We start from the raw sequence: 25,927 nt of genomic DNA, 5'->3' as shown, positions 1-25,927 counted from the left end.
AAAATTCTACTAAATTTATAAAAAATAGTTAAAAAAATTATTTTTCAAATGATTTAAAATAAAAAATAATAATTTTATTATAGTCAAAATATATTATTTTTAATAATTAAAATCAAATTTATTACAAATAACACATATTAAAATATTTTTCAGAAGTGAACTAATCTTTTAAATTTATTTTTAGTTTCCAATATTTTAGTTTTAGATTAACAACTATTATTAAAATTATATATAAACATAATATTCATATTTTTATAATAAATGGAAATTAAAGTTTTCATAAAAAAGGAAAATATATTTTCCACTTGTAAAGATGCCATTGGAATCCTGACAACATGATATCGTCACTATGGCTCCACTTTGAACTTATTCGTCTCCAGCAAGAGCCCACAGTTTTTCTCACTCTTTCAACGCCAACCAAATCGAATCTCTGTATACATTTACATCCCATAGGCCCAGTTCCAGCCACTTCCATTACATTCCATCGCCGCATAGCCCACTACCCACTTCCAAATATGCAGTCTTTGCAAGAGAAGGCCTCACAATGGAGCGGAGTTGACCCAGCCGATGCCTTTGCCATTGACAACACCAGTTTGTTTCAGAAACTCGGTCTCCAAACCTTCATCAATCTATCCACCAATTTCTACAACAGGTAATAAGAGATAAATGTTTCACTAACTTTTGGTTGCGATTGGAGATGAATTTGAGGTGTTGGGTATGCTTTTTTATTGGAATTTCAGGGTGTATGATGACGAAGAAGAGTGGTTTAAATCGATTTTCGCAAACTCGAAGAAAGAAGAAGCGATCCAGAATCAATATGAGTTCTTTGTGCAGAGAATGGGAGGACCTCCTCTATATTCTCAGAGGAAAGGTTAGCAATCTTCCTTAAACATGCCAATTTTCTTGGTTCCTTCAATTTTGTTTGCTGTCAAGAGTACAGTAGAAAACACATATGCATGGTTCAAATCAAGCTTTGTCCATATGTGGTTCTGAAACAAATACACTTTCTTGATTTAATTGGTGGGTGAATTTATATTTTGCGTCTTATTCTTGTTAATCTTACTTCTCACTTCCAGGCTGAATGGTTGATCAGCCAGAACATAATAATAGAAGGGAGTTTTCTGTTGTTATAAATGATAAAATAGCAGCAATCTTTCTGGTCCTTTTGTGGAAGCTGATGTGTTGAATTTGTAATCAAAATTACTTTGGTTATACAGTGCTTAATATGGATACTTCCAAAGTTATTTTTATCCAAGTTGATTGAGATTTTCAAAATTTTCATATCATGATAACTGTCAGAACATTATTTGCTTAGAAAAACTCTGTAATGGCCTAATGCTTGTTTGATGCTTCGTTTCATTAGTTTCTTCTCCTCAATGAGCAACAGAATACAATTTATGTTGGCTGGATATGTATTTACACCCGTGTACTAATTGAGGTTAACCCATTGAACACTTAAACTAAAATCATAACCTATTTAACCCTTGAACTTATAAAAATCATAACAATTAACCACAAGTTATTTATATTATCAATTGATTTATCGGAAAAAAGTTAAAATTAATTACGCATATTATTAACTGTACTCTAAATTTTATTGATTGTGCTATGAATTTTAATAAATTGAAAAAGTTAGAGGAGAGTAGTTTTGTCATTTTATGAAAATTTAAGGTATAGTCAATAACATTTAGAATATAGTCAACAGTATGTATGATTAATTTTTAGTTTTTTCAATAAATCATCGATCATCTGATAAACATGTGTTTAGTTATTATGATTTTTATAGGTTTAGGTGTTAAATGTATTACAATTTTAGTTTAGGTGTTGAATGGGTTAATTCCAACTATTATAGGAGGTGTAAGCATGTATGTGGCCCTTTATGTTTGTTCAATTTGAATGTTCTGGTAGCACTCCCTATTTGCTTTGCAACATGTAAGACCAGGGTTTAGTACTAGTCATCACTTATCCCTTTTGATACTTGGTAGGCCATCCTGCACTGATCGGACGCCACCGACCATTTCCTGTCACGCACCAAGCTGCAGGGAGGTGGTTGCATCACATGCAGATGGCATTGAACGGCACCCCAGATATTGATGAAGACTCAAAAATCAAAATGATGAACTTTTTCAGGCATGCATTTCATTGAATTACATCCTAGGTCCTTGAATAAATATCTTTATTTTTCTAAATTAATGAGAAACTGTGCACATCCTTGTGTTCTCAGGCACACTGCATTCTTTCTAGTAGCTGGTGATGAGTTGAAGAACCAAAACCAACAAATTCCATGCAAGCATGGAGCCAACAAACCAACTTAAGTGTAAGTTATTAAAAGGAATACCTCATTTGTTAGTGGCAAAACTATGGGGGATACAATTGTTTCCAGACCTTTTAAAGGTCGTAACATTATGTTGGTATTGAAACAAAACTTCATCATTCCTTGTATCAATAAAACTTGAAATGTCAGATGAAATATTGTGAAATGTCAGATAAAATATTGCATGAACCGAGCATATTCATTTTATTCCCCTCCAGCTTTAATTCTCTGAATTAGCTGCAATTTACTGATTCTGACTGTTGGCATAGATGGAGCTGCTATGCGCTTGTGTAGAACCAACTTTACAGTTTTGATGGTTTAAAGAATCTCACAAATCCAGAATTGTCTCCTGCACTGCAGTGTTTTGATATGGGGGGTTAGATGTTTGTGTTTTTCATTGTGAAGTTGTAATTTCTTGGTTGATTTACATATTTTGAGTGCCTTGCAAATTGAAATTTTATGGGCAAAATTTATTCCACCATACGCCGGCTCCTAAGGGCCACGGCCCCCTTGAAAATCTTCAAATCTTTTAGGAGTATTTAGGTAGTTTTACAATGAGCAAGAAAAATTAAGATTAGGTCCCTATATGTTTAGAAAATCTATTAGTTAATCCTTATTTCAAATTACCTAATTAAAGTATTTTATACTTTATGAAATCAAATTCTTTAATCTTCTATATCTTTAGTGGGCTTTACTATTTATACTATTTAGGTATGTATTTTTAGCTATACATTTATACTATTTAGCCCTTCCTTTTCGTTTTCTATTATTTTTCAATTCAAAAAATTTATCTCTCATCTTCAAGGTTTCAATATTCCAAGTAATAAAATTTTTCTTTAAGTTATTAACTAATTTAATTTTGCACACTATTTCTACTATTAAGGGTACGTTTAGTATATGGGTTAAAGGAGGATCATATATTACGAGGATAATATTTAATCGTGTAATTAAAATTTCCAAAAAATTAATATATCACCTCTTATGAATATATATTTATTGCACTATCTCTTCTAGTGCAATTCAGAATGAATTATATTAGATTAAATGGGTTAAATTTTAATCTCTATAATTTATTTTATATTAGATTAAATGGGTTAAATTTTAATCTCTATAATTTATTTTATTTCTCATTTAATTATTTTATGTGTTTTATTTTCATGAGCACTTATTTAAATCGGGCTCATTTAATTATTTTGTCCACTTATTTAAATCGGGCCTCTTAACTAAAATTTCTGCATCCGCCACAGCCACACTGTGACTTGCTACTTGGAAGGTTGCATTTTTGTTCTTAAACAATATGGTCATACCTAAATTTCATATGAGAATCAATAGTGCATCATTTTTCATTAGAGTTTGTGATTATTTGCTATGGACTTGGATTAGAGAATTAGATAAAGTTAATCAGCATTAAACTTGTTGAAATAGATTAACAAGAATTACCCATGGGATCTAAAGTTAAATTGTATGATATGCATTTTGAATTTCCTGTTTTATATGTTTTAAATTTCATGATTTTTTTTTATAAGAGGATAGAGGTCCTAAATTTGAGAACTTTTAAAATTCAATAAATACATTTATCGAATTTTTTTTTTTTGAAAAGGAACATTTGTGGTTTTATTATTGCATTAAAGAAGTCACAATAAAAGGATGTGGGTTAACATACCAAACTCGCAAGTCTGACTTGGAATGAATATTTGTTGCTAACAAATGGGCAACCACATTCGCAGACCTATAGCTAAAATAACATTTAGTATCAACGATCTCACTTAAAAGAGATTTACAATCACTAACAATCAAACCAAATGATGATGTAATGGTAAAACTTGATGAATTAATTGCTTGAACAATTGAAAGGGCATCCAATTCAATCAGAACCCGCTGCGAACCTTCACTCTTTATCCATCTTAAAATTTCAACAATGCCTATAGCTTCTGCGTTTTTTGCTGAGAAGAAATCTGGGTAACGTCAGACTTTAGCCGCCACAAACTCCCCATATGAGTCACGTACAACAGCACCTAAACCCACAAAACCTAGACTCGGGCCGATAGATGCATCCACATTGACCTTCATCCATCCTTCCGGTGGCTGTTGCCATGAATGCAGGTGGTCTGAACTTGGTGCAGTAGCAGCAACTAAGGAAGAAGCAGCATCAGCTAAGGAAGAAGAAGAAGCAGCAGCAGCAGTCTAATTTTATAGAAACTGTGAGGCCATATAGGAAACTTGAGAAGGAGAGTATCCTTTATGTTTCCACACAATAGAGTTCCTATTAGTATACAATGCCCAACAAACCATGAGTATTAATTTACATTTATCAATAGAGGTTGGAGCAAATATAGTTAAGAACCAATCCATCAATGAATTAATACCTGGATGTTGTCATCCTATATCAGTTTGCATCCAAACTCCTTGAGCAAAAGAACATTGAATCAAACTATGCATTATAGACTCACTTTCACATTGACAAACCGGATATACATTATACACTTGCATCTGACGTCGTTGAAGCACATCATAACAAGACACCACATTTGAAAGTGCCCTCCAAACAAAATTAATAACTTTAAAGGGCACCTTGCATTTCCAAAACTTGCTCCAAAGGCCCGAGATAGATGCAGAAGAAGAAGCATAAGAACACTGCAGTTTATAAGCACTTTTCACAAAAAATTCTCCATCTCGTTCAAGCTTCCAACTAATGCAGTCTGACACCCACGACCGCCCAAGTGGAATTGATAGAATCTGTTGAACATCTCGTTCATTAAACACAGAGGCAATAAGAGACAAATTCCAACGGTTCTTAACAATTAAATCAGAAACACAATTAATAGCACAAGGCTCAGGAGGACGTATAAAAATAAAAGAATCGTGAGGATTAGGCAACCATGGAGAGTGTCATACAGAAATATCACTATCCGAACCCACTCGACAAACAATGTCTTGTTGTACCAGCGACTAGAACTCCCAAATAGAACGCTATACATAGCTAGGGTTATGACCAATTGATGCTGTTCAAAGCGACGAACTAGGGAAATATCATGCTTTCATGACGCGAGCCACAATAGATGAAGGTCGAGTAAGCAAACGCCAACACTGCTTACCTAGAAGTGCCAAATTTATCAAATTTCATAAGTATAATTATAGGAATATAATTTCATAGAATTAGTTATAACTAAAATCAAGTGTTGATTACAAACACAGAGTCCTCTCTTTTATATATATATATATATATAATTGTAGAGATACTTCTTATAGATCATCTGCCTGTCTACAAGCGAATGAGGATTACTATCAACAAGCGAGTGAGGATTACTGTAATGATTATATTGATGTGAAGTTTAATTATAATCTTAGTTTTGGAATAAAATAAGTAGCTTGTTCATGAGTTTTTATGATAAATTCTTTTCTTTTATGGTTATTGTGAGACTTGTGAATGCATATCGCCTGAGGATTTCGTTGGAGGCTTATGTGACTATTAAGATTGTCTAATGATAGAGCATAAATTAGTCCATTTTATCTTGATATTATTGATGATTATTTACATGATTTTTGCTTAATTTAGTGCTTTTGATATTATTTTGCAGAAAATGGTGTAAAAGGACATTTTGGAGAAAATCTCCCTAAAACTGCCTTAATTGGAGCAAAAGAGTGCAAGCCTGCCAAGTTGAAATCAAGTCAAGCTAAATAAGGAAATTTCTAAATAAGGAAAGTGACAAATATAGAAAGAACATTCAGCCAAGGCAATTTGAAATTCAAATTTCAAATCTTCAAGAAGCCAAGACTCAAGTTGCCATAAATGAAGAGCCAAATAAGGAAAGTATTTTGAAATTCAAATCTCCAATATTCATATTCAAATTTTGAATTTCAAGATTCAGCTTATTAAGGAAGCCAAATCCAAAGATCACATGTTTCCCACTTCATGTCATGCACATTCAAAATTCAAATTGCAAAAGGAGGCTCCACCTTCCTTAATTGTGCATGGGCGGCAAGGATGGTGTGAAGAGGCTTCTTGGGCACCTTGGGCAGCATCTTGAAGACACTTGGACAACAAGCAAAGACCAAAGGTCCCACTCCTTGCACTTGAACACATGCCCCATGTTTTTCCCTTCTCACATGTGCATGAATGGCACATCTTGGACCAAAGGCATTTTGGGCAGCCTCTTGACACCTTGGGCAGCCTCTTCACTAATTAGGAAGCAAGTATCATCTAGGGCAACACTTTTCAAGTATAAAAAGACACATAAGGAGCCTCCCCATGCCTTTTCAAGCCCCCTTGGAGGCACCTACGGAATTCACATATCTTCTTCTACCTTTCTTCTTTTCTTTTATTTTTAGTTTTTGTTTCAGCCATGAAAGGCTGAAATCTTTTATTCTAGTTGAAGATTAGGTGATGCTTTAGTTTTTTTATGGATTGGGAGACTTGATCAAACATTGTTTATATTTTGTTATTCAATATTCATACAATCTTATGCTTAATTCCATTGTTGCTTTGTTGTTTTGATCAATATGGCCAATTGATTCTTGATTGCAAGGTAATAATATGTTAGTTTGGGTGATTTAAGTCCGTAATTGCTTGGATTATTCAAACATAAGAACACTTGGTGCAAAAATCAAGGAAATTGTATGATCTAGCAACATCTCATGCGTTTGAGTAGTTAGGATTAGATCTCTCTATTTCTTCATGCAATTAACAATTGTTTGATGCCTAAGGCCCAAGGACGTTCCTTCGCAATTTGTTAATTAGTAATTAATTAGAGGACATTCCCTAATTGGTTTAATCATAAGAAGAGACATGGTGGTGAGAAGCGTCTTCCATCTCTATAACTAATCTATTGAATCAATCAAAAGAAACTAAGTGTCAATGATCAATCCCAACAACTGAAGTGGATCCAACTCTTCAACTAGAGCTTTCTTATTATTTATTTCTCTTTTATTTTATTATTCGCTTATTTTAATTGCTTTCAGTAGTTTGTTAATCAAATCAATCTCAAACCCCCCCATTTTACTTTTACTGCAATTTATTTTTATTCCGCTTTCAGTTTATCTCGTTTTCAGTTTTATCTCGTTTCAGTTTATTTCGCTTTCAATTCATTTTGCTTTCCGTTTATTTCTCTTTCAGTTTATCTCGCTCTCAGTTTTATCTCGTTTTAGTTTATTCCGCTTTCAGTTTTATCTCGTTTCAGTTTATTTTGCTTTCAGTTTATTTCTCTTTCAGTTTATTTTTGTTTCAGTTAATTCTCCTGGTCTTGATAAGGAAAATAGGTAAGTTCTCAATTCCTTGTGGATTCAATCCTGTCACCACTATCTACAGTTGTAAATTGTTGATAACCAAAAGGTTATTTTTGACCGGCTTCGACAACTGCGAGTCATCTAAAATCACAGATTATCGGATAATTCTTAAGGCTGGCTTGGTTAGGAAGTATTCAAATCAAGTGTCACACGGTTCCAAATGGATGTTAAAATACGGGTATGTAATGTTATATATATGTTTACTGATTGTTATTAAATACAATAATTTTTTTAGAGGAGGAATTATAATTTTTAATTTTAGAGAGGGTATTTTTGAAAGTAAGAATAATTAAATTTTAATTATAAAATTATAATAAAATTGAATTATATAGGAAATTGATGTAGTTACAATTTATTGATCGGTCTATTTACATGAAAAATCTATAATTTTTTGTATTTTATAATTTAATTTAAAATTTTAAAAATTAATAAAATTATTCAAAATTATAAATTTTATTGCAATTATATCTAAATTTAAAACTTGAATCGGAGAGTGATGACCGTTGGGTTCCAGATGCCTGAACTTGAGACAGTCCAAGTGAAAAGAATTGGACTATGGCTCAACTAGAGCCCAATACGCGGGACAAGCCATATATCGGGTTAGGGCCTATCTTCGCAGGTAGGACAGGACTTGAATCGGCCTGAGGCATTCTAGCCCTAAACACTCGTTAGTCTCTATGGAAAAACAGACCTCGCGATGTCCGAAATCGTATACAACTGATGTCGGATGAAATTAAATGGCCGCCTGACGAGAGGAAAGGACACAGTATGTCCGTATATATTGCCAGCGTGAATACAGTAGAGGGGTACAGGCACAGGTCGACGGTTACACCCCTGAAAAGTCAAAAAGGAAGGGGAATAAAAGGGGACGAAAGAGAAATATAAACCAAATTTATCAAAATATACCTGAGGTTAGACCCATTTTCGGATCTTAAAAATCAATTGGCATTGTCTATGGGAACGAAGGAGATTTTATCGTCACCGAAGTTCTCATTCTCATTCACTCACTAAGATCCATATGGCAAACCCTGATGAAAACCATATAGGAATCACCTAGAACGACCTGAGCTTGACTTAGGGAAGTCCATTGTTCTCATTTTTCAGCCCAACAACTCCAGTAAACTCGTCACCTGCATTGCTAAACCCCTCACCTGTATTGCTAAACCCCTCACCAAGCCCGACCAGAACCATGCTTTGAACCCCTTTGTCAAACCAAAAACTTCAAAACATAGCCCTCCAGCTGCAAAGCACAGCCAATTGACTAAGCTAGATGTTATAACATAGGGGGCTCAGTACCCCATTAAGCAGGCCACCGACGGTAGAAGGGCTCAACCACAACGAGCCCTAACCCATGTAAGAGGACAAGAGAAGGAGATTGGAAGCAAGTCAAAGGAATGAACTAGTGGGCCGGATGAAGGGCAGAATAACAAGGGAGCTCATAGAAAACGACGAGGCAGAGAGCTACTCTTTTGAACTTGCAGGGAGATATGAAAGTGAAGAGCTGGAAGGAAGCCATTATCGCCTAGAGAAGAGGCCAAGGAGGAAAGAGATGGAGGTAAATTAGAAGTTGGAGAGGTTAAAAGAGTAGCTGTTGACGGAGCTGGGGGCTAGAGACAATAGCGGTCCCCTATTGCCGACCTCATCGCCATTTGTGAAGTGGATCCAGCAGGAGACAAAACCGAATAAGTTCATGATGCCAACCTTGGCTGCCTATGATGGGACCGGGAATCCCTAAGAACATGTGTTGAACTACAAGACTTTAATGGAGTTATAGACTCATTCTGACGCTTTAATGTGTAACGTTTTCCCAACAACCTTGACAGGACTAGCTCGGGCTTGGTTCAACAGCCTATAGTCAGGAAGCGTCAGGAATTTTATAGACCTGGCCAATGTGTTCATCAACAGGTTCATCACTAGAGTCCCTGATAAAAGAAAGATGAGCTACCTGGAGACCATCAGACAAAGAAGGAATGAGTCCCTGAGGGAATACGTTGTCAGGTTCAACTCAGAGGCCCTGCAGATACTGACATTAGATGAAGGAAGAGTGGTAGAGGCCATACAGAAAGGTATGACCTCCCCAGAGTTCTTTGGGTCTCTATGCTAGAAGCCCCCTACTATATTGTTAGAGCTGATGAAAAGAGCTGAGAAATATATAAGGCAGGATGATGCCTTAACCAAGCAGCGTAGAGGTGATCAAGTTGCCGAGCACACTCCAATGACTATTTCTTTTTCCCGGAAGATACACAGGGGGTACAAATGCCCCACGACAACACCTTGGTCATTGAGGCGGCTATCCATAACTTCAGGGTTCATAAAGTATCGGTTGATGATAGCAGCAAAGTGAACTTGTTAGCCTACCGGGTCTTTTAAGAAATAAGGATACCCGAGGAACTGCTAGTGAGAGACCAGGCCTCGGTTAAAGGAATAGAGGGCACACTGATAGTAGTGAAAGGAAATATGAAAGTAGCTCTCACCCTGGGAGAGCCTCCTTTGTTGCGAACTCACTATGTCATATTCCTGATGGTGAAGTTACCCTTGAGCTACAATGTCATTTTGGGGAGGTCGATGTTGTACGATTTTGAAGCCATGACGAGCATCTAGTACTTGACAATGAAATTCCCAACCAGTGGTGGGGTCGGAGTTGTTCGGGGAAGGCAGGAAGAGGCTAGAGCTGTATAATGGGCCACGATAGAGGAATAGAATGCCAGTCGAAGGAAGTCAACCTTGAAGTTTTGAAAGTCAGGGATGATAAGAAGGAGGCCATAACTGAACCAATAGATAAGCTGGAGACCTTCCTATTGTCAGAATAGGAAAGTGACAAGGTTTCAACATAAACTTGAGCTTGGAAGAAAGTTAGAAAGAAGATGCAATGGCTTTAATCCGAAGGCATGCCTCAAGCTTTACCTGGAAGCTCTCAGATATGCTGGGAATCAAGCCCAAGGTGATGACCCACAAACTCAACGTCTTCCCTAATGTGAAACCCATGAAGCAAAAGAAGAGGGTCTTCGAAAAGGAGAAGCAGCAAGCCATGAGGGAGGAAGTAGAAAAACTAGAGGAGGCAGGGTTTGTTAGGGAGGTCATGTACCTACAGTGGTTAGCTAACCCTGTGTTAGTCAAAAAGGTCAACGGAAAGTATAGAATGTGTATAGATTTCACCGATCTGAATAAGGCCTACCCAAAAGATTGTTATCTCCTCCCCAATATTAATAAATTGGTCGATTCTACGGTAATTTTTTATTATTTGTAGTCTTTAGGTGCTATGTTTGGGTACCACCAAATCCTAATAGATAAATATGACGAAGAGAAGACTTGTTTTATAATAGAAGATGAGATATACTTGTATAAGGCTATGCCCTTCGGTCTGAAAAAAATAGGAGCTACATACCAGCATCTGATGAATAAGATCTTCAAAAACCAGATAGGAAAAAGTGTGGAGGTGTATGTTGATGATATGATGGTCAAAATTCGGACCTTCCAACAACATTTAGCCGACCTAAAAGAGGTCTTCCTAGTATTGCAACAATATCGAGTGACGTTGAATCCAGTAAAGTGTGCTTTCTTCATCAGAGGAGGAAAATTATTGAGCTATATGGTCAGTGGAAAGGGCATAAAGTCGAACCCAGGGAAGGTGGAAGCCATTTTGAACATGTCTGAGCCGACTTGCATAAGAGATGTGCAAAGGCTCACTGGGCGAGTTGTGGCACTCAATAGATTCATGTCCAGGATGGCAGAGAGGTGCCTACCTTTCTTGAAGAAGCTGAGAAAATTCTCTAATTTCGAGTGCTCAGAGGATTGCTAGGAAGCCTTTAAGAGCCTTAAAGAATATCTTAGTTCTCCACATATGCTTAGCAGTCCATTAACAGGTGAAGAGCTCTTGATTTACTTAGCCGCATTAGAGCAAGCAGTGAGTGCCGTGTTGGTAAGGGAAGAAGCGGGGACTCAGAAGCCAATTTTTTATGTCAACAAAGTGCTCAAGGATGCCGAGGTCAGATACATGAACATAGAGAAGTTAGCATTTGCTTTGCTGCTAGCAGTGAGAAAATTCAAGATGTATCTGGAGGATTATCAGGGAGTTGTGATGACAGACCAGCCCTTGAAGAAGATCTTACACAAGCTTAAGGCTTCAAGGCGAATGCTAGCTTGGTTAGTAGAGATCAGTTTTTATTGCCTTATTTACTGGCCTTGGACAACAATTAAAGCGTAGGCCCTGGTAGACTTTATAGCTGAATGCTCCTTCAGTACAATTGAGAGAGAGCAGGATAAAGCGCTTCCAGAATCAGAGGAGAGAAAGGTGGAGAACAGACCTCATCACGAATTCATATGGAATCTATTTGTGGATGGGGCATCAGGTTCTATAGGCAGTGGGGCAGAGATCCTTATGAAAGGGCCTGGTGGGTTTAAGGTATGTTATGCCCTATGCTTTGGTTTCTTAACGTCTAATAATATGGCATAATTTGAAGCCCTTCTGAATGGTATGCAAATAACCCTGGAAATGAGGGCAACCAACCTCAGAATAAACAGCAACTCACAGCTAGTAGTAAATTAAATAAAAGGAGTGTATTAGGCGAAAGATTCGGTAATGCAGAAATGCTTTGTCAGAGTACGAGCCTTGGAAAGTGAGCTAAGTGAGTAGGGGATTATAGTTCAATATGAACGGATACCTCTAGAGGAAAATGAAGAAGCAGACCTGCTTAGCAAACTATCAGTAGAAGAACTAGAACAACTTTCAAACTAGGTATATGTGCAGCAAATTGATATATCAAACTTTGAAAAGACGGCTTCAGTCATGCAAATTGACAAGGAACGAAGCTAGATGACTCTATACCTCAAAGCTGGAAAGCTACCAGAAGACAAAGCAAAGGCTCGAAGAATCGCGGCCAAAGCCGCTAACTACCAGGCAGTGAGAGGAACTTTGTATCAAAGAGGAAAATCCAGCCCGTGGCTAAGGTGTGTAGGGTCGAAGGAGGCATTCAAGATAACTATGGAGATACACCAAGGCGTTCATAGAGTTTATGAAGGGGTGACCACATTGGCAAATAAGATCTTTCGACTAGGGTATTACTGGCCAACAGTGAAGAAAGAAGTCAGAGTGTTTGTGAAGAAGTGTGATGTCTACCAAAGATTTGCTAATGCGATCAACATGCCCGCTACGCCGCGGTTGAGTATATCAAGCCCATGGTCATTCTCATAGTGGAGAATAGATATACTGAGATCATTCCCTAATACTGTAGGGTAGAAGAAGTTTGTAATAGTAGTTGTGGAATATTTTTCCAAGTGGTCTGAGTTAGAGGCTGTTCACACCATCATAACTTGGAAAGTAATAGATTTTGTGTGGGGCAATATCATTTTCCAGTTTGGGATACCCAAGACGCTTATCTCAGATAATGGAAAGTGGTTTGATGGCGGCTCCTTCAGAGACTTCACCAGGAACATGGGTATATGGTACAAGTTTTTCTCAATAGCCCATCCGCAAATGAACGGTCAAACCGAGGTGACAAATCGACCTATTCTCCAAGGTTTGAAGAAATGCTTAGACGGGGCTAAGAAGAACTGGGCATCCGAGTTAACTAGCATTCTATACGCATTTCAGACCACACCTCAGACACCTACAGGGAAGACTCTATTCACGCTGGCGTTTGGGATAAAAGTTGTGGTTCCCATAGAGCTGCAAATCCCAACACATTGAGCACAATTTAATGATGAAGACCTCAATAGCGAAAAGTAGAGGAGTAACCTAGATGCCCATGAGGAAGTCAAGGATGAAGTGCAAGTGCGAACAACAGCCTATCAGTAGAAAGGAGCTCGATACTACAATCAAAAAGTCCATGAATGAAATTTGAAAGTTGGAGACTTGTTGTAACGACTCGGAAACCGATACCCCTCTGTAACGGCCCGAACCGCTACTGGCGCTAGGATCCAAATCGGCTTGAGGCCGCCGGGACCCGTAGCAAGCCTAACTTGAACTTTGTGTACCTGATAAATCTCATACATGATCAAACAATAACATAAAAAACTGAACTGTAAAACTTTTCTTTCAATTGTCAGGCTTAACCTAAGCATACACTACAAACATTCAGATATACAAATCTGAACCCGCCCTCAGGGCCTATACCAATGAATGCTACCCGCTTTCGGTTCACGCCCAGCGTCCTTCCCCTCACGGTTATGTTTCTGGGTCAAGGGATTCAAACCCTTTCTTCCCAAAACACCTCCACTGGAACTCAAGGAAACATACCATATGTTAAGCCTGATTTCAACACATTTCTCATCAAGAAACGAAAAAACAAGATCCATGTACAAAGGGATTAATCATACACCAGGGCAAAGCACAACTCTTGCCATAAACATAACTCTATTTCATATTACATTACATCACATTATCTTACAATACATTATGTCATTTTACAATACATGTCCACTCTAAAACACTAGTCTAATATAAAGCCACAACCTTAACTCTTGAGACTTCCCGATCGACCTCATACCTGCAACACTGGGGTTAGGGGAGAGGGGTGAGCTAAAAAGCCCAGTGAGTAGAAACAAAGAAAACAGTTCGATAATTACATGCTTTCATGAAATGCGCCACAGCACAAACAATTCACATAACGGATTGGACATGACCACCAAAACTCCCTCTATCTGTAACATAACATGGTGCCCGGCCCTTCGGGCTCCTCAGGACTTCATTATGCCCGACCCTTCGGGCTCCTCAGGACTTCATTATGCCCGGCCCTCAAGGGGCTCCTCAGGACTTCATTAACATATCATAGTTAGGGCTATTGGGGTCGCCTTGGTCCATCCACATCAACAGTAAATAATGCAGTGCGTCATATTCGTGGAACTAGTGCAATCAACCTATTACATATAAACATGATGCATGAACATGCTTTAGGCATTTGATTTCGTAAAATAAAGATTAAGTTTAGTTCTACTCACCTCTGGCAGACGCTGGACTGACTCTGCAACTGCTAACACTGATGGCCTCCTCGGTCCCTCGGGTCCGATCCTACACAGGTGGACTCGAATGAGGTGCCAAACACACGCTAAACAACTCATAAACAACTCCCCAAAAACCCCCTAAAACATCACTTAAACATGCATCGAAAACAAACATGAAAAGGCTAGACAGGGCACTTTTGGCGGCACCTTCGGCGGCCGAAAGTCCTTCTCCAGAGACGAAAGTCAGGCACTTTCGTCGGCCGAACCTTCCTTCGGCGGCCGAAAGTCTGCTTTCAAGCCAAACTCAACTTTCGGGGGCAATGTTAGGCGGCCAAACCATGCATCCACAGGCAGGTTCGGCGGCCGAAACTACCTTCGGTGGCCGAACCTGAGTTCATCCAGAACTCAGCCTCTCATGCATACAAGCCTCCCACACCTTCCAAACACCCCAAAACAAGCACCTAACCTCTTAAAAGCATGCATTAACTATTCTACAACATGCAACCAAGCACATAGGGGTCTCAAACTATCCTAAACCCCAACAACAATACATTCATTATACATAAACACACATTTGCATAAAGAGTAACATAAACCCTCAACCTTATGCATTTGTTCTAAAACAACCCAAATCCTCACATACTCTCTCCCCATCATGCATACTCACTCCCACATGCATAGACTAGTTTAAACTTCCAACATGTCATCACATAAACACTCATAAACATACATTTACATCAAAACGCACATAAACCTTAACATGCATACCTACCCATACTCAACCATTAAAACCTCTTAAAACTTCATTAAAACATAAAGGAAAGCAAAGATCTACACTTACCTCTTGGAGATCGAGAGTTGGTGTGATCCCTAACTTGGAGATGGGAGGAAACTACTCCTTGGGTCTCCAAGCTCCCAAAACTTAGATCTAAGCTTGAAAACTCTTCAAGACAACCATGAAACTCATAAAAACATGAAGGAGATGAAGAAAAACATGAGAACGGCCAAGGGAGGATAAAAACTCACCTGAGCTCGAGAATGGGGAGAAAACTCGCCCATTTTCGATCTGAGGGCTCTTTATAGGTGGCCTGGTCAAAGACCTTCGGCAGCCTAACGTGCCCCCTAAACTCATGCATATTCGGCGGCCGAACCTTGGTTCGTTCAAACAAAGCTTTCGGAGGCCAAAAGCGCTCTCAAAACTTACCCATGTTCGGCGGCCGAACTTCACTTTCGGTGGCCGAACCTGGCAAATGCCTCCTTGGTCTTTTCTTTTCAAAACTCAATTCTATTTCATTTAAAACCATGAAATCAGTAAAAACATTTTAGAAAAAACACATTTTACCCCTCTAGAAGCCTCTGGCATCTTCAGAATTCCCGATTCCAACGGAGATTCCGCCGGAAGGCAAGGATTCCGATGCCGGAATCTAGCCGGGTATTACACTTGTCTCTAAGAAGATTGAAAGCCATGGGCTAGGGATGCTATGGGCAAACTAGCGCTGACTTGGGAGGGACCGTTCAGAGTCACTAAGGTCATCAGGCCAGGAGTATACAAAAGTGAAGACTTGCAAGGGAGCCCGGAGCCCCACACCTGGAACATCCAGCACTTGAAGAGGTATTTTCAATAAACGTATGATGTAATTGTAATATTAAACAAGTAAATAAAATTTCTATTCCAAGTCCCTTTTGTCTACTTTCAAAAAAAATTTTGCTACAAAGTAGACCCCAACGAGGTAGATGCCAACCTCAGAAATAGATCTCTGACACCAAAAAGTCGAGTTGAAGAAGTGAAGAAGTCTAATAAGGCAGGTACCAGCCTCGAAAATAGACTCCTGGTACCAAAAAGCCGAGTTGAGGAAGTAAAGAAGCCCAATGAGGCAGGTTTCAACCTTGGAAATAGACTCCTGGCACCAAAAAGCCGAGTTAAGCCTTGAAAATAGATCTCTGGCATCAAAAAGCAGAGTTGAGGAAGTGAAGAAGGCCAATGAGGTAGGTGCCAGCCTCAGAAATAGACCCCTAGCACTAAAAAACCGAGTTGAGGAAGTAAAGAAGCCTAATGAGGCAGGTGCCGGTCTCGAAAATAGACTCCTGGTACCAAAAAGCCGAGTTTAGAACCCAAGTAAAGTTGAAAGGAACCAAAGGCACCATACCAGCTGAACTGAAAACTAAAATCAAGAAAAACTAAGGTAGGTGCTGGCTTCGAAAATAAAACATGGAAAACCTAAGGTATAAATGAATCCTAGGAACAATGCAGGCCGATATAGGGAACCAAACAAAAGGCCAGGGCCAATCGTAAAGGATGCCAACTTTAAAAACCGAGCTCTGACACCAAACCAATCCGGTTAAAGAACCTCAAAACCCGCCCTAGTAAAAGGTTCAGGTGGTAAAAGAAAAAAAAAACGTCTAAGGACATAAAAATTGAGATAATTTTCAATATGGAAGTTAAAATAAAATTAAGTCAAGATGATTTCCAATAATAGAAGTCAAGTACACCAAGCTAGTTACATTCCTAAAATAAGCAGCTGTCAGACAAACCACTTAGTACCATTCACAGATAGCATACACAAAATACAGTGAAAGTGTAGAAGTGCAAATAAAATCCAAATTGACGAGAAGAAAGTAAAATAACAACATGGAGTACAAGTCAATTTATTCATTACTTCCCTACACCATTCGAATTCGTTACGAAAGTAGCAAGGGAAGGGAGAGCAGAGGTAATTAAATCATTATTTATAGGGGACTTAGAAGAGTTAATCTCTTGCAGTGTAGAAGGTAAGGGAGGGGGTTCTTAGGGAGGGGGTTATCATCCTCTCTACAGCGGTGCTCCTCTCCATTAGAGTCGACTTCGAGAGCTTGCAAGTCAGCTAATGGAGTGGTGGGGGCATCACGAGCAGCCTTAAGGCCTTAATTATAGCTCAAAGTAAACATCCAAAATGCCTCATTATAAATCTTCAAGCGCAACTCCTCTAAACCCTTATACTCCTATAGCCGTTCTTTGCAGGCTTGCTAAATCCTATCTTCTGCAGCCCCAACATCCCTCAACAGAGAATCACACGTCTCTTTCAGAGCGGAGACCTCTTGGTAGAGTTATTGCTCCTAAAGTTGAGATTTTTCCACTACCAAAGTCATGCCCTTCTAGTCGTCAACATGTTTATTAAGCTCCTGCTGAAGAACAGTAGCACGAGTGAGTGTCTCATCGCGCTAGGCCCAGGCCTTATCTTGCTGATGGCAATTCTCTTCCAAGAGGGATAACTGCATCAAAGCTTCGTCTCACTAAGACTCCGCCACAGAGGCCCACTGAGATGACTTGGCAACCTCCTCTCTAAACTCCCCCAGCTGCTTGGTGAGGTCTGCAACTTGTCCTTTAAGATCAATTATGTGCTCACGAGCCACAGCAGTAGCAAGCAGATTCTCGTCCCAGTATGCCACTTCAACACAGTGGTCAATGGAGCCCTAAAGAGATCGATTCCGGAAATTAATCTCCATGTACATGCTCAAAGACTACCACAAAAAAGAAATAACGTTAGAAAAACCTTAAATTTAGAAATATTGACGAGAAAGACAAGCAACTTATCATAAGAAGCATCTCTCTCAGACCGTCCCTAAGAGCTTCTATAGAGCGTGAGCTCAAGGCTGCCTACTGCTTAGTGGCGTAGGCTAAATGGCTAACAACTAGAAAATGGGGGTCAGAGGCATCTAAAACTCCCCCAAACGTTCTACTGCATAGCATCTCAATTACAGAGGGTGGTGTTGAGTTAACACCGATCTCAGCAGCATTCAACAGCTCGTTGTCAGCAGGCAGAAGATAGATTATCCACCACCTTTTTTCCTTTATCAATAGGAGGGGAGGGGCCTACCTCCATAGATTATGAGGTTCTAGTGCACTTGACAGTCCTACCCCCAATGGCGATATCGCCTACAGCCTTAATGGAGAACACTCAGAGTGGGAGACCTAGTGCCCTCCTCTGAACTGCTCTCTGGTGACTCACTAACAACAATAGCTCTTTAGGAAATTTCTCTGGAGCTGATAAAGCCTTAGAGGAGGCTGGCGCCTTAGGAGGGATCGATGTCTTGGAGGCCGCAGAATGGGAACCCCCCTACATTGGCACCAAAGCTAATGAAAGTGCGGCAACACGAGCAGAAGGGTGAGTTGATGACGCTAGAGTCACAGCTTGGAAAACCTCCCTAGCCACATCGACGATGGATTTATTGGCCTTGAAAGCAACCAATGTGTCTTTCATACTCTCCCTGGATAAGGTAAAGTTCTTAGGGAGTTTGATGTTGTCCATTGGCACGTTAGAGGCTGAAAAAGAAAAACCAATGCAATCATAGCTCAAAATAGCAAAAGAAAAACACAAGGGGAAAAAATTAAAGGTACCAGCTTATTGACAGTCCCGTAGGTTGGACATAAACATACACTTCTCCATATTATATTTCTTCTTTACAGAAGTCAGTCGAAGAAGGCAGATTTGGTCTATAAGGTTTAACCTAGAGAATTCATTATAGCCCTAAGGCACCTCCCTCCAAGAGAGGTCGATATCCCAACTAACTTATGAGCTCTCCTTAAGCTCAACGACAACAAAGTTCTCTAACCAATCCTTAATTGAGTCTTTATACCCTGCAAATATAGATAACCCAGCTCGGGGGCCAAAATAATAAAACTCATAGTTAGACCTAACTAAATGGAAGAGAATAGAAAACAAATCGATGAAAAGGGCAAAACCCCTACATAAATAGACAGATTCAAAACAATACATGAACAAGATGAAATTAGGGGATAACATTCGAGGAGTCACTCTAAAATGCCAGAAGACCTCGATGAAAAAAGGGGTAAAAGGAAAGGTTAGCTCAAGTTCATACAGTTTGACAAAAAAGACTAAATTGTGCCCCTATTAAGTATCTATCAGGCCCTCTGGCGGTGAGTTGGGAAGAACGATGCGCTCATTAGGCATGAGAGCCTTAATCTTAAAGGTCGAGGTATCGGCAAGGTCGCGAGAAAAATAGTGGAAAAAAGAAGAAGGGGTGATAGAAGAGGCTAGACTACCCATCTATGAAATTCTAATAGAAGCCATGAGGAGCAAAACATACCTCGGACCGGAGCATTGAGATAACTGAGAAGAGAGATGATGAAATAACAGAGAAAGAGTAACGAGCAAAAGTAAAAATTTGAAATAACAGAGAAAGAGCAACAAGCAAAAGTAAAAATTTGAAATTGGAAAAGGCAGAGAAAGAATGTTTGACAGAACCCTCCTAGAGTCACGTGAATAATTAATGAGCGGGTAAAGGGGCACTTAATGATCGCCGAGCTCTGAATGCCTGGGCTTGAGGAAGCCAAGCGAAAAGAACTGGGCCAGAGCTCAAGTAGGGCCCAATACGCAGCGATAAGTCATATACCGATTCAAGACCTGTCCTCGCAGGCCGGACAGGATATGAACTGGCTTGAGGCATTCTGACCCCAAATACTCGTTAGCCTCCATAAAAAAGAGACGTTGCGATGTCTGAGATCGTGTCTAAGTGGCGCCGGATGGAATTAAATGGCCGCTTGATGAAAGAAAAGGACATAGTATGTCCGTACATATTGTCAGCGTGAATATGGTAGAATGGTATGGACACAAGACAATGGTGACGCGCCCGAAAATAAAAAAAGAAAGAAGAATAAAATGGGACGAAAGAGAAATAGAAACTAAGCTTACCAAAATATACTTGAGTCTAGACCCATTCTCAGATCTTAAATATTAGGGAGAGTATTTTAATGATGTGACAAAATGATGTGAATTATTTTATGATACTCATTTGACTGTTAGACAAATGCCATTGGTAAAGAAAATCCAAAATTTAGTCATTTTGCAATTTAATTCAAAATTTTAAAAATTAATATAATTTAACTCAAAATCTCTAAATTTTTTTTTTATTTTTTACTGGCTTGATGTAAAAAAATAACAATTTTAATTTCTTTCTATTTACTACTGGTTCCAACAAAAATTGCAACATATCTTATATTTATTGATTTCTTACTTTCTAAATAGCTTGTTAAATGTCTATCACAATAAATTTTACTATATTTATTATAAAATATTGTATTAATATAATAAAAAATAAAAATTATAGTTTTACTATTTATAATTATATTATTAATTTTCGGTTTAGTTACTGTTTGATTGTATAAATTAGCGTTTGTAGGCACAAAGATTAAATATTATTAAAATTTAAAAAAAAATCAAAACTAAAAAGTCGAAAGAATTCTTATTATAGTTTCTTGCACCAAATAAATAGGAACGAAATATAATAATAAAGTTTTAAAAATTTAGTAGCCAAAAAGAATAATATTAGGGATTTTGAATTGAGTAATATTAATTTTTAAAATTTTAAATTAAATTATAAAATAATTAAAAATTTTAAATTTTTAATATTAATAACATTTATTTACGTGATCTAGAATTATAATAAAATAATTTATATTATTCAGTAAAATATATTCTTTTCGATTTAAATTTTAAATTTGGTTTTCGATTTAAATTTTAAATTTGAATATAATTGAAATAAGTTCATAATTTTTGATAATTTTATTTTTTAAAATTTAAAATTAAATTATAAAATAGTAAAAAATTTTGATTTTTTCGTATAAATAACCCTTGTTGATCCTATATTTGTAATTTTATTTGAAACAAATGTTATACAAAAGATTTGCATTTCTTTTCATAGCATCTCAAACTTTACATCATTCAGTTGATTTACTACAAGCAATCATGAATAATGAAGGACGCTACGTGTAGGCATATGACTAACTTTGGAAAGGTTTAACATTAAGTCCTTTGTAATTGGAAAGATATGACAAACTTTTTAATAATATTTTAATTTTATTTAAAATTAATATTTTCAATAATAAATTAATTTAATCATTTATATTTAAAATAGCAGTTATTATTATTATTTTTTTTTAAATAAAGATTAAACATTGGAAGAGTAAATTTTTTTTTAAAATAAAAATTAAAAATTAAAGAATAAAATATGATATTTCTAATATTTATTTAGATTAACGGCATATATAACGGTTATTATCTTATTATATTTTAGATTGAAATTAAGATTAAATTGAGCTAATGGTTACAAAGGAAAATAGTTTTTTTTTTTATATAAAGAAAAGTTATTTTTTATTTTTTGATAATTTTATTAATATTTTTATATATAAATTTATTAATATATTTTATTTTAAATAAAAATGAAATAAAATAATTTATCAATAAAAAATTATCAATATACACTTTATAGTTGAAATTTACTATAGTATTACTTTTTATATCCTTGTTTGGAGTGAAAAAAAATCCATAAAAATTTAATTTAATTTATTCTTTTTCTATCAATTTTTTTTAAATAAAAAATTTCTTTTTTTTAATTTATAGAATTTTTATTTTTAAAATAAATGAAATTATATATAATTTTTTTTAAAAATTATTTATTTATATATATTTTTTAAATTATACCAAAAAAAATATTTGACTAATTATTATTAGAACAATTACTAATTATTAAAATAGATGATAATTGCTAAATCGTTTAGTATTGAAAAACAGGAGCTAATTGTATAAACTAGTATCTGAAATAATATTTTTTATTAGAAAAAAAAAATCTAAGTGTATAAACTAGTATCTGAAATAATATATATTTTTGATCAGAAAAAAAAAATTAATAGGAGAGAATATGAAGAAAAACAAATGGCAATGCTGCAAGATTCTAGTTGCTTTCATGATGCTGTCTTCCACATGAGAAGAGTGAAAAGATTGAAGCTGAAAGATGCCAATGCCATGAGCAGCAGCATCTTCATATCTATAATTAAACTACTCTTCTTGTCTTATGGATTCTGTTTGATAACCTAGCTTACACCCATTAATATTAAGCTAATTGACTCCACAAGAACTATTTATATTATTTTATTATTTTAATTTAAATTTTAAATAAATTAATTTAATCGCTTGTATTTCAACGTAATTTTAATCAAAATTTTATAAATTAAAATATAAGAGTTCATATGATATATCAAATATAATATTTTATTATTTTAAATATAAATTAATTTACATATAAAAATATTATTAATTAACACTTAAATATATTTAATTTTAAAGGCAATAATAATTTAATAGTTAAATATGCTATTTATAATTTAAAAATAAATGAATTTGATTTTACTGAAAATTTTATAATAAATATATTATTTTATGCATATTATTATTTTAAATTAAATAATATATTTAATATAAAATATTTATAATTATTATTATAAAATAAAATTACCGCAAGTTGAGAATGTAGACTGCATTTTTAAGAATCGCATTATTTATTTGTAATTTTAATTTTAAAAAATTAATCAAAATTTCATTCAAATGTAAATATTAAATTAATTTATTTAAAATCTAAATATTTAAATTAAAATACAAAATAACGATAAATTAATGTTATAGCCAAATACAAAATGCTTGAGATGTCACAACTCATTACACCACTATCTTAGAACTTAGACATTCAAATAAAAAATATTTTATGGATAGACAATATTTTTTTCTTAAAATTAATTTTAGAAATAACAAATTTTTTATTTTTTAGTTGGAATGTTAAAAAAAATGTATTAATAAAATTCATTATTCATTTAATGAAAGGTCAATGATATTAATAAAATACTTACAAAATAAAAAAAATTCTTTTAAAAAAATCATAAAAAAAATATAATTTAATAATTATAATATGAAAAATCTATTAATTAATTATTTAATTTTAAAATATATTTAAAATTTTAAAATTTATTAATTAATCACTCCATTATTTTTAAAACCGATAAAAGCAGGAGAAACTAAATAATACTTCAACAAATAGTAATTTTAGAAAGAAACTTCTTCACTCCTTTAAAGTCTCGTGAATATTTTATTATATTTTTCAAAGTTCATACAATAAAAATTAAATAAAAATTTTTCTGGATTGTTTTTTCTAATAATAACAATAATTTTAATTTTTTTTTGAAAAAAAATTTTGTTACCTAAATACTATAAAATGCAAAAATATGTCTCTCTAAAATACTTTTTCAATAAAATATAAATTAAGAACCCAAAGAAGTACATCTCTAGATTATGCATAATTAGGTCTACTTTCCACCTCTCAGAATGAAGATGCCCATATTATGTAGTGGCTCTAATGATTTACTAGCCATTGATTAGTTTAAGGCTTCAGAATCATTTACCCAAATCCAGAATTCACATGAAAGAAGTACCCAAACATCCTTGAAGATTCCATTTGATTGATGATTTACCCACTCAATCATTTCTTTAATTAACATATCAAAGATCATTCCCAGAAAAAAAATAATAATAATGAAATAAAGAGAGAGAGAGAGAGATTCAACTAGGCATCATGATGATCATCAAAGTCCCTGGACATATCTAACACTAAGATTCTTGAAGGATCAGCAAACCTAGCAGAGAAAGAGCGAGAATGATTATCAGGTTCTGTCCATCCAGTTCCCTGATCAAAATTCTGAGAATACTCATCTGGATCATAAGAAGCCTGCAATGTAACAGGACCACTGGCAAATTTTTTCTTCTTCTTCTTCTTCTCTCTGTAGATCTTTCTCCAGAAATTAAACCACTTGGGCTTAGCTTCTTTAACTTCATCCTTTTCATCTTTCACTTGCAAATGGTTCCTACCTAGATGGATAGTTTCTCTAGATGATGAGTTTCGCCAGTTCTTGAAGCTCATTGCCATGGCGGCTGCTGAAGATCTTAATGAATAAGAAGCAGAAGGGCAACTCTGGTGATGAGATGAGAGGCATTATATAAGAAAATAGAGATTAATTACATAGGACTTGATGATGTAGATAGCAGATAATCATACGATTAAGCTACAGCTTATATTTTTTTGAAAAAGAAAAAAAAAGCTAAAGCTTATATGAGAAGGAATTTAATTGTAATGGTTAAATAAATGCATGTCAGATCAAAGGAGTGTTTGGATAAATGTTTCGCCACTCTTTTTCTTAATAAAATCGTGAGTTCAATTTTTGTGATAAACAATAAAATAAATATTTGCTAGAATTCTGAGATTTATTATTTAATATTATCTCTTATCATTATTAATAAATTAAATTTTTATTTTTTTTATAGAAGTAGTCTTTTTTATCTATTTATATCGTTAAAAATATAGTCAAAAATTAAATAATTATTATTATTTTTCTTAAAGTTTATTTTTTTTAGAAGAAGGGAAACTATTTTATTGATACAGAGAAAAAATAAAAATATTTTAATAAAATTTTAAAAATATAAAAATTCACTTATTAATAGTGGTATATAAAGACTAAATAATGATATTTACCGTGGATAAAATTTAATTTTAAAAATTTTAATTCTCATTTTTCATTTATTTTTAATAAAAAATAAAATATAAGAATTATTTCATTAAAAAAATATATTTTAATAAATTTTTAAAAATATAAAAACTAACTTATAAATAATAGTAACACTTAAGAACTAAATAATAAATTTTTTTAATATATAAATCGATTATTATAATTTTATTTAATTTTTATTTTATTTTTAAAAAATTCTTTAAAATATTTTTTAATATTTAATAAAATTTAATATATTTAAAAATTATAATTAAAAAGATAATAAAAAATATTTTTTAATATATATAAAAAATAAAATAAATAAAAATCATGATATGAAAAAAAAATATTTAGTTATTTAATGAGTTGAGGACCGAGTATTTATGTTAAAAAGAGAAAAGATATATAATATAGAGGCGTAGAGGACTAGCTCATTGACGATAAATGGCTTGAAATTGAACTTTGCTTAAGTGGCTGCTGGAAATTGTTCTATCTCAAATAGCCTGATTAGCCTTGGATTTTGATTAAGAAATTAGGATTATAGTTGAATTTTTTACCATAAGAATTGCAGTAGATATTGAAACAAATAAATAAAACAAGAAATTGTCAACTGAAAAATCTTGAATCGGCATCATGCCATAGTGAAAATGAGAGGCCATGACCTCAGAATTTTTTTTTTATGTTTCTCCCTCTACATAATTAGGATAAACTGTGAATAAATCTATCAAGATATGGTACGTAGAATTGTGGAAAGGAATAGGGCTAATAATAGTAATATATTTATCATATAATATTAGGTTAGAGGTTTTTTTCCTAATATAAAATTAAAATATTTAATTTTAAATTTTAAAATTTTTTAATATTCAATTAAATACACTCACCGCTAACTCAAACTCGCAAATGGAGACGGATAGCAGAGGCTAATTTCGTGAGCGGCGTATCCTTAAAAGTCTTTTTTCTTCCGTGATACTTTTGCTTCTATTATTATTATTTCCACCGGTAAAACAAAAAGCATAGGCTGACTTTGA

The 25,927-nt window shown here is 35.0% G+C and overlaps 1 protein-coding gene across 1 annotated transcript; it reads left to right on the top strand.

The window, feature by feature from the left end:
- Positions 1-410: 410 nt before the first annotated feature.
- LOC110610745 (two-on-two hemoglobin-3) lies at positions 411-2,503 on the top strand. The gene is made up of 4 exons (XM_021750802.2): positions 411-652; positions 741-871; positions 1,986-2,130; positions 2,225-2,503. The coding sequence occupies exons 1-4, from the start codon at positions 516-518 to the stop codon at positions 2,313-2,315; spliced, it is 504 nt and encodes a 167-aa protein (XP_021606494.1). The 5' UTR covers positions 411-515; the 3' UTR covers positions 2,316-2,503.
- Positions 2,504-25,927: the final 23,424 nt, after the last annotated feature.

Source organism: Manihot esculenta, chromosome 3 (assembly GCF_001659605.2).
Source record: "Manihot esculenta cultivar AM560-2 chromosome 3, M.esculenta_v8, whole genome shotgun sequence".
Lineage (NCBI taxonomy): Eukaryota > Viridiplantae > Streptophyta > Magnoliopsida > Malpighiales > Euphorbiaceae > Manihot > Manihot esculenta.
This window is presented reverse-complemented; position numbering and strand designations above follow the sequence as displayed.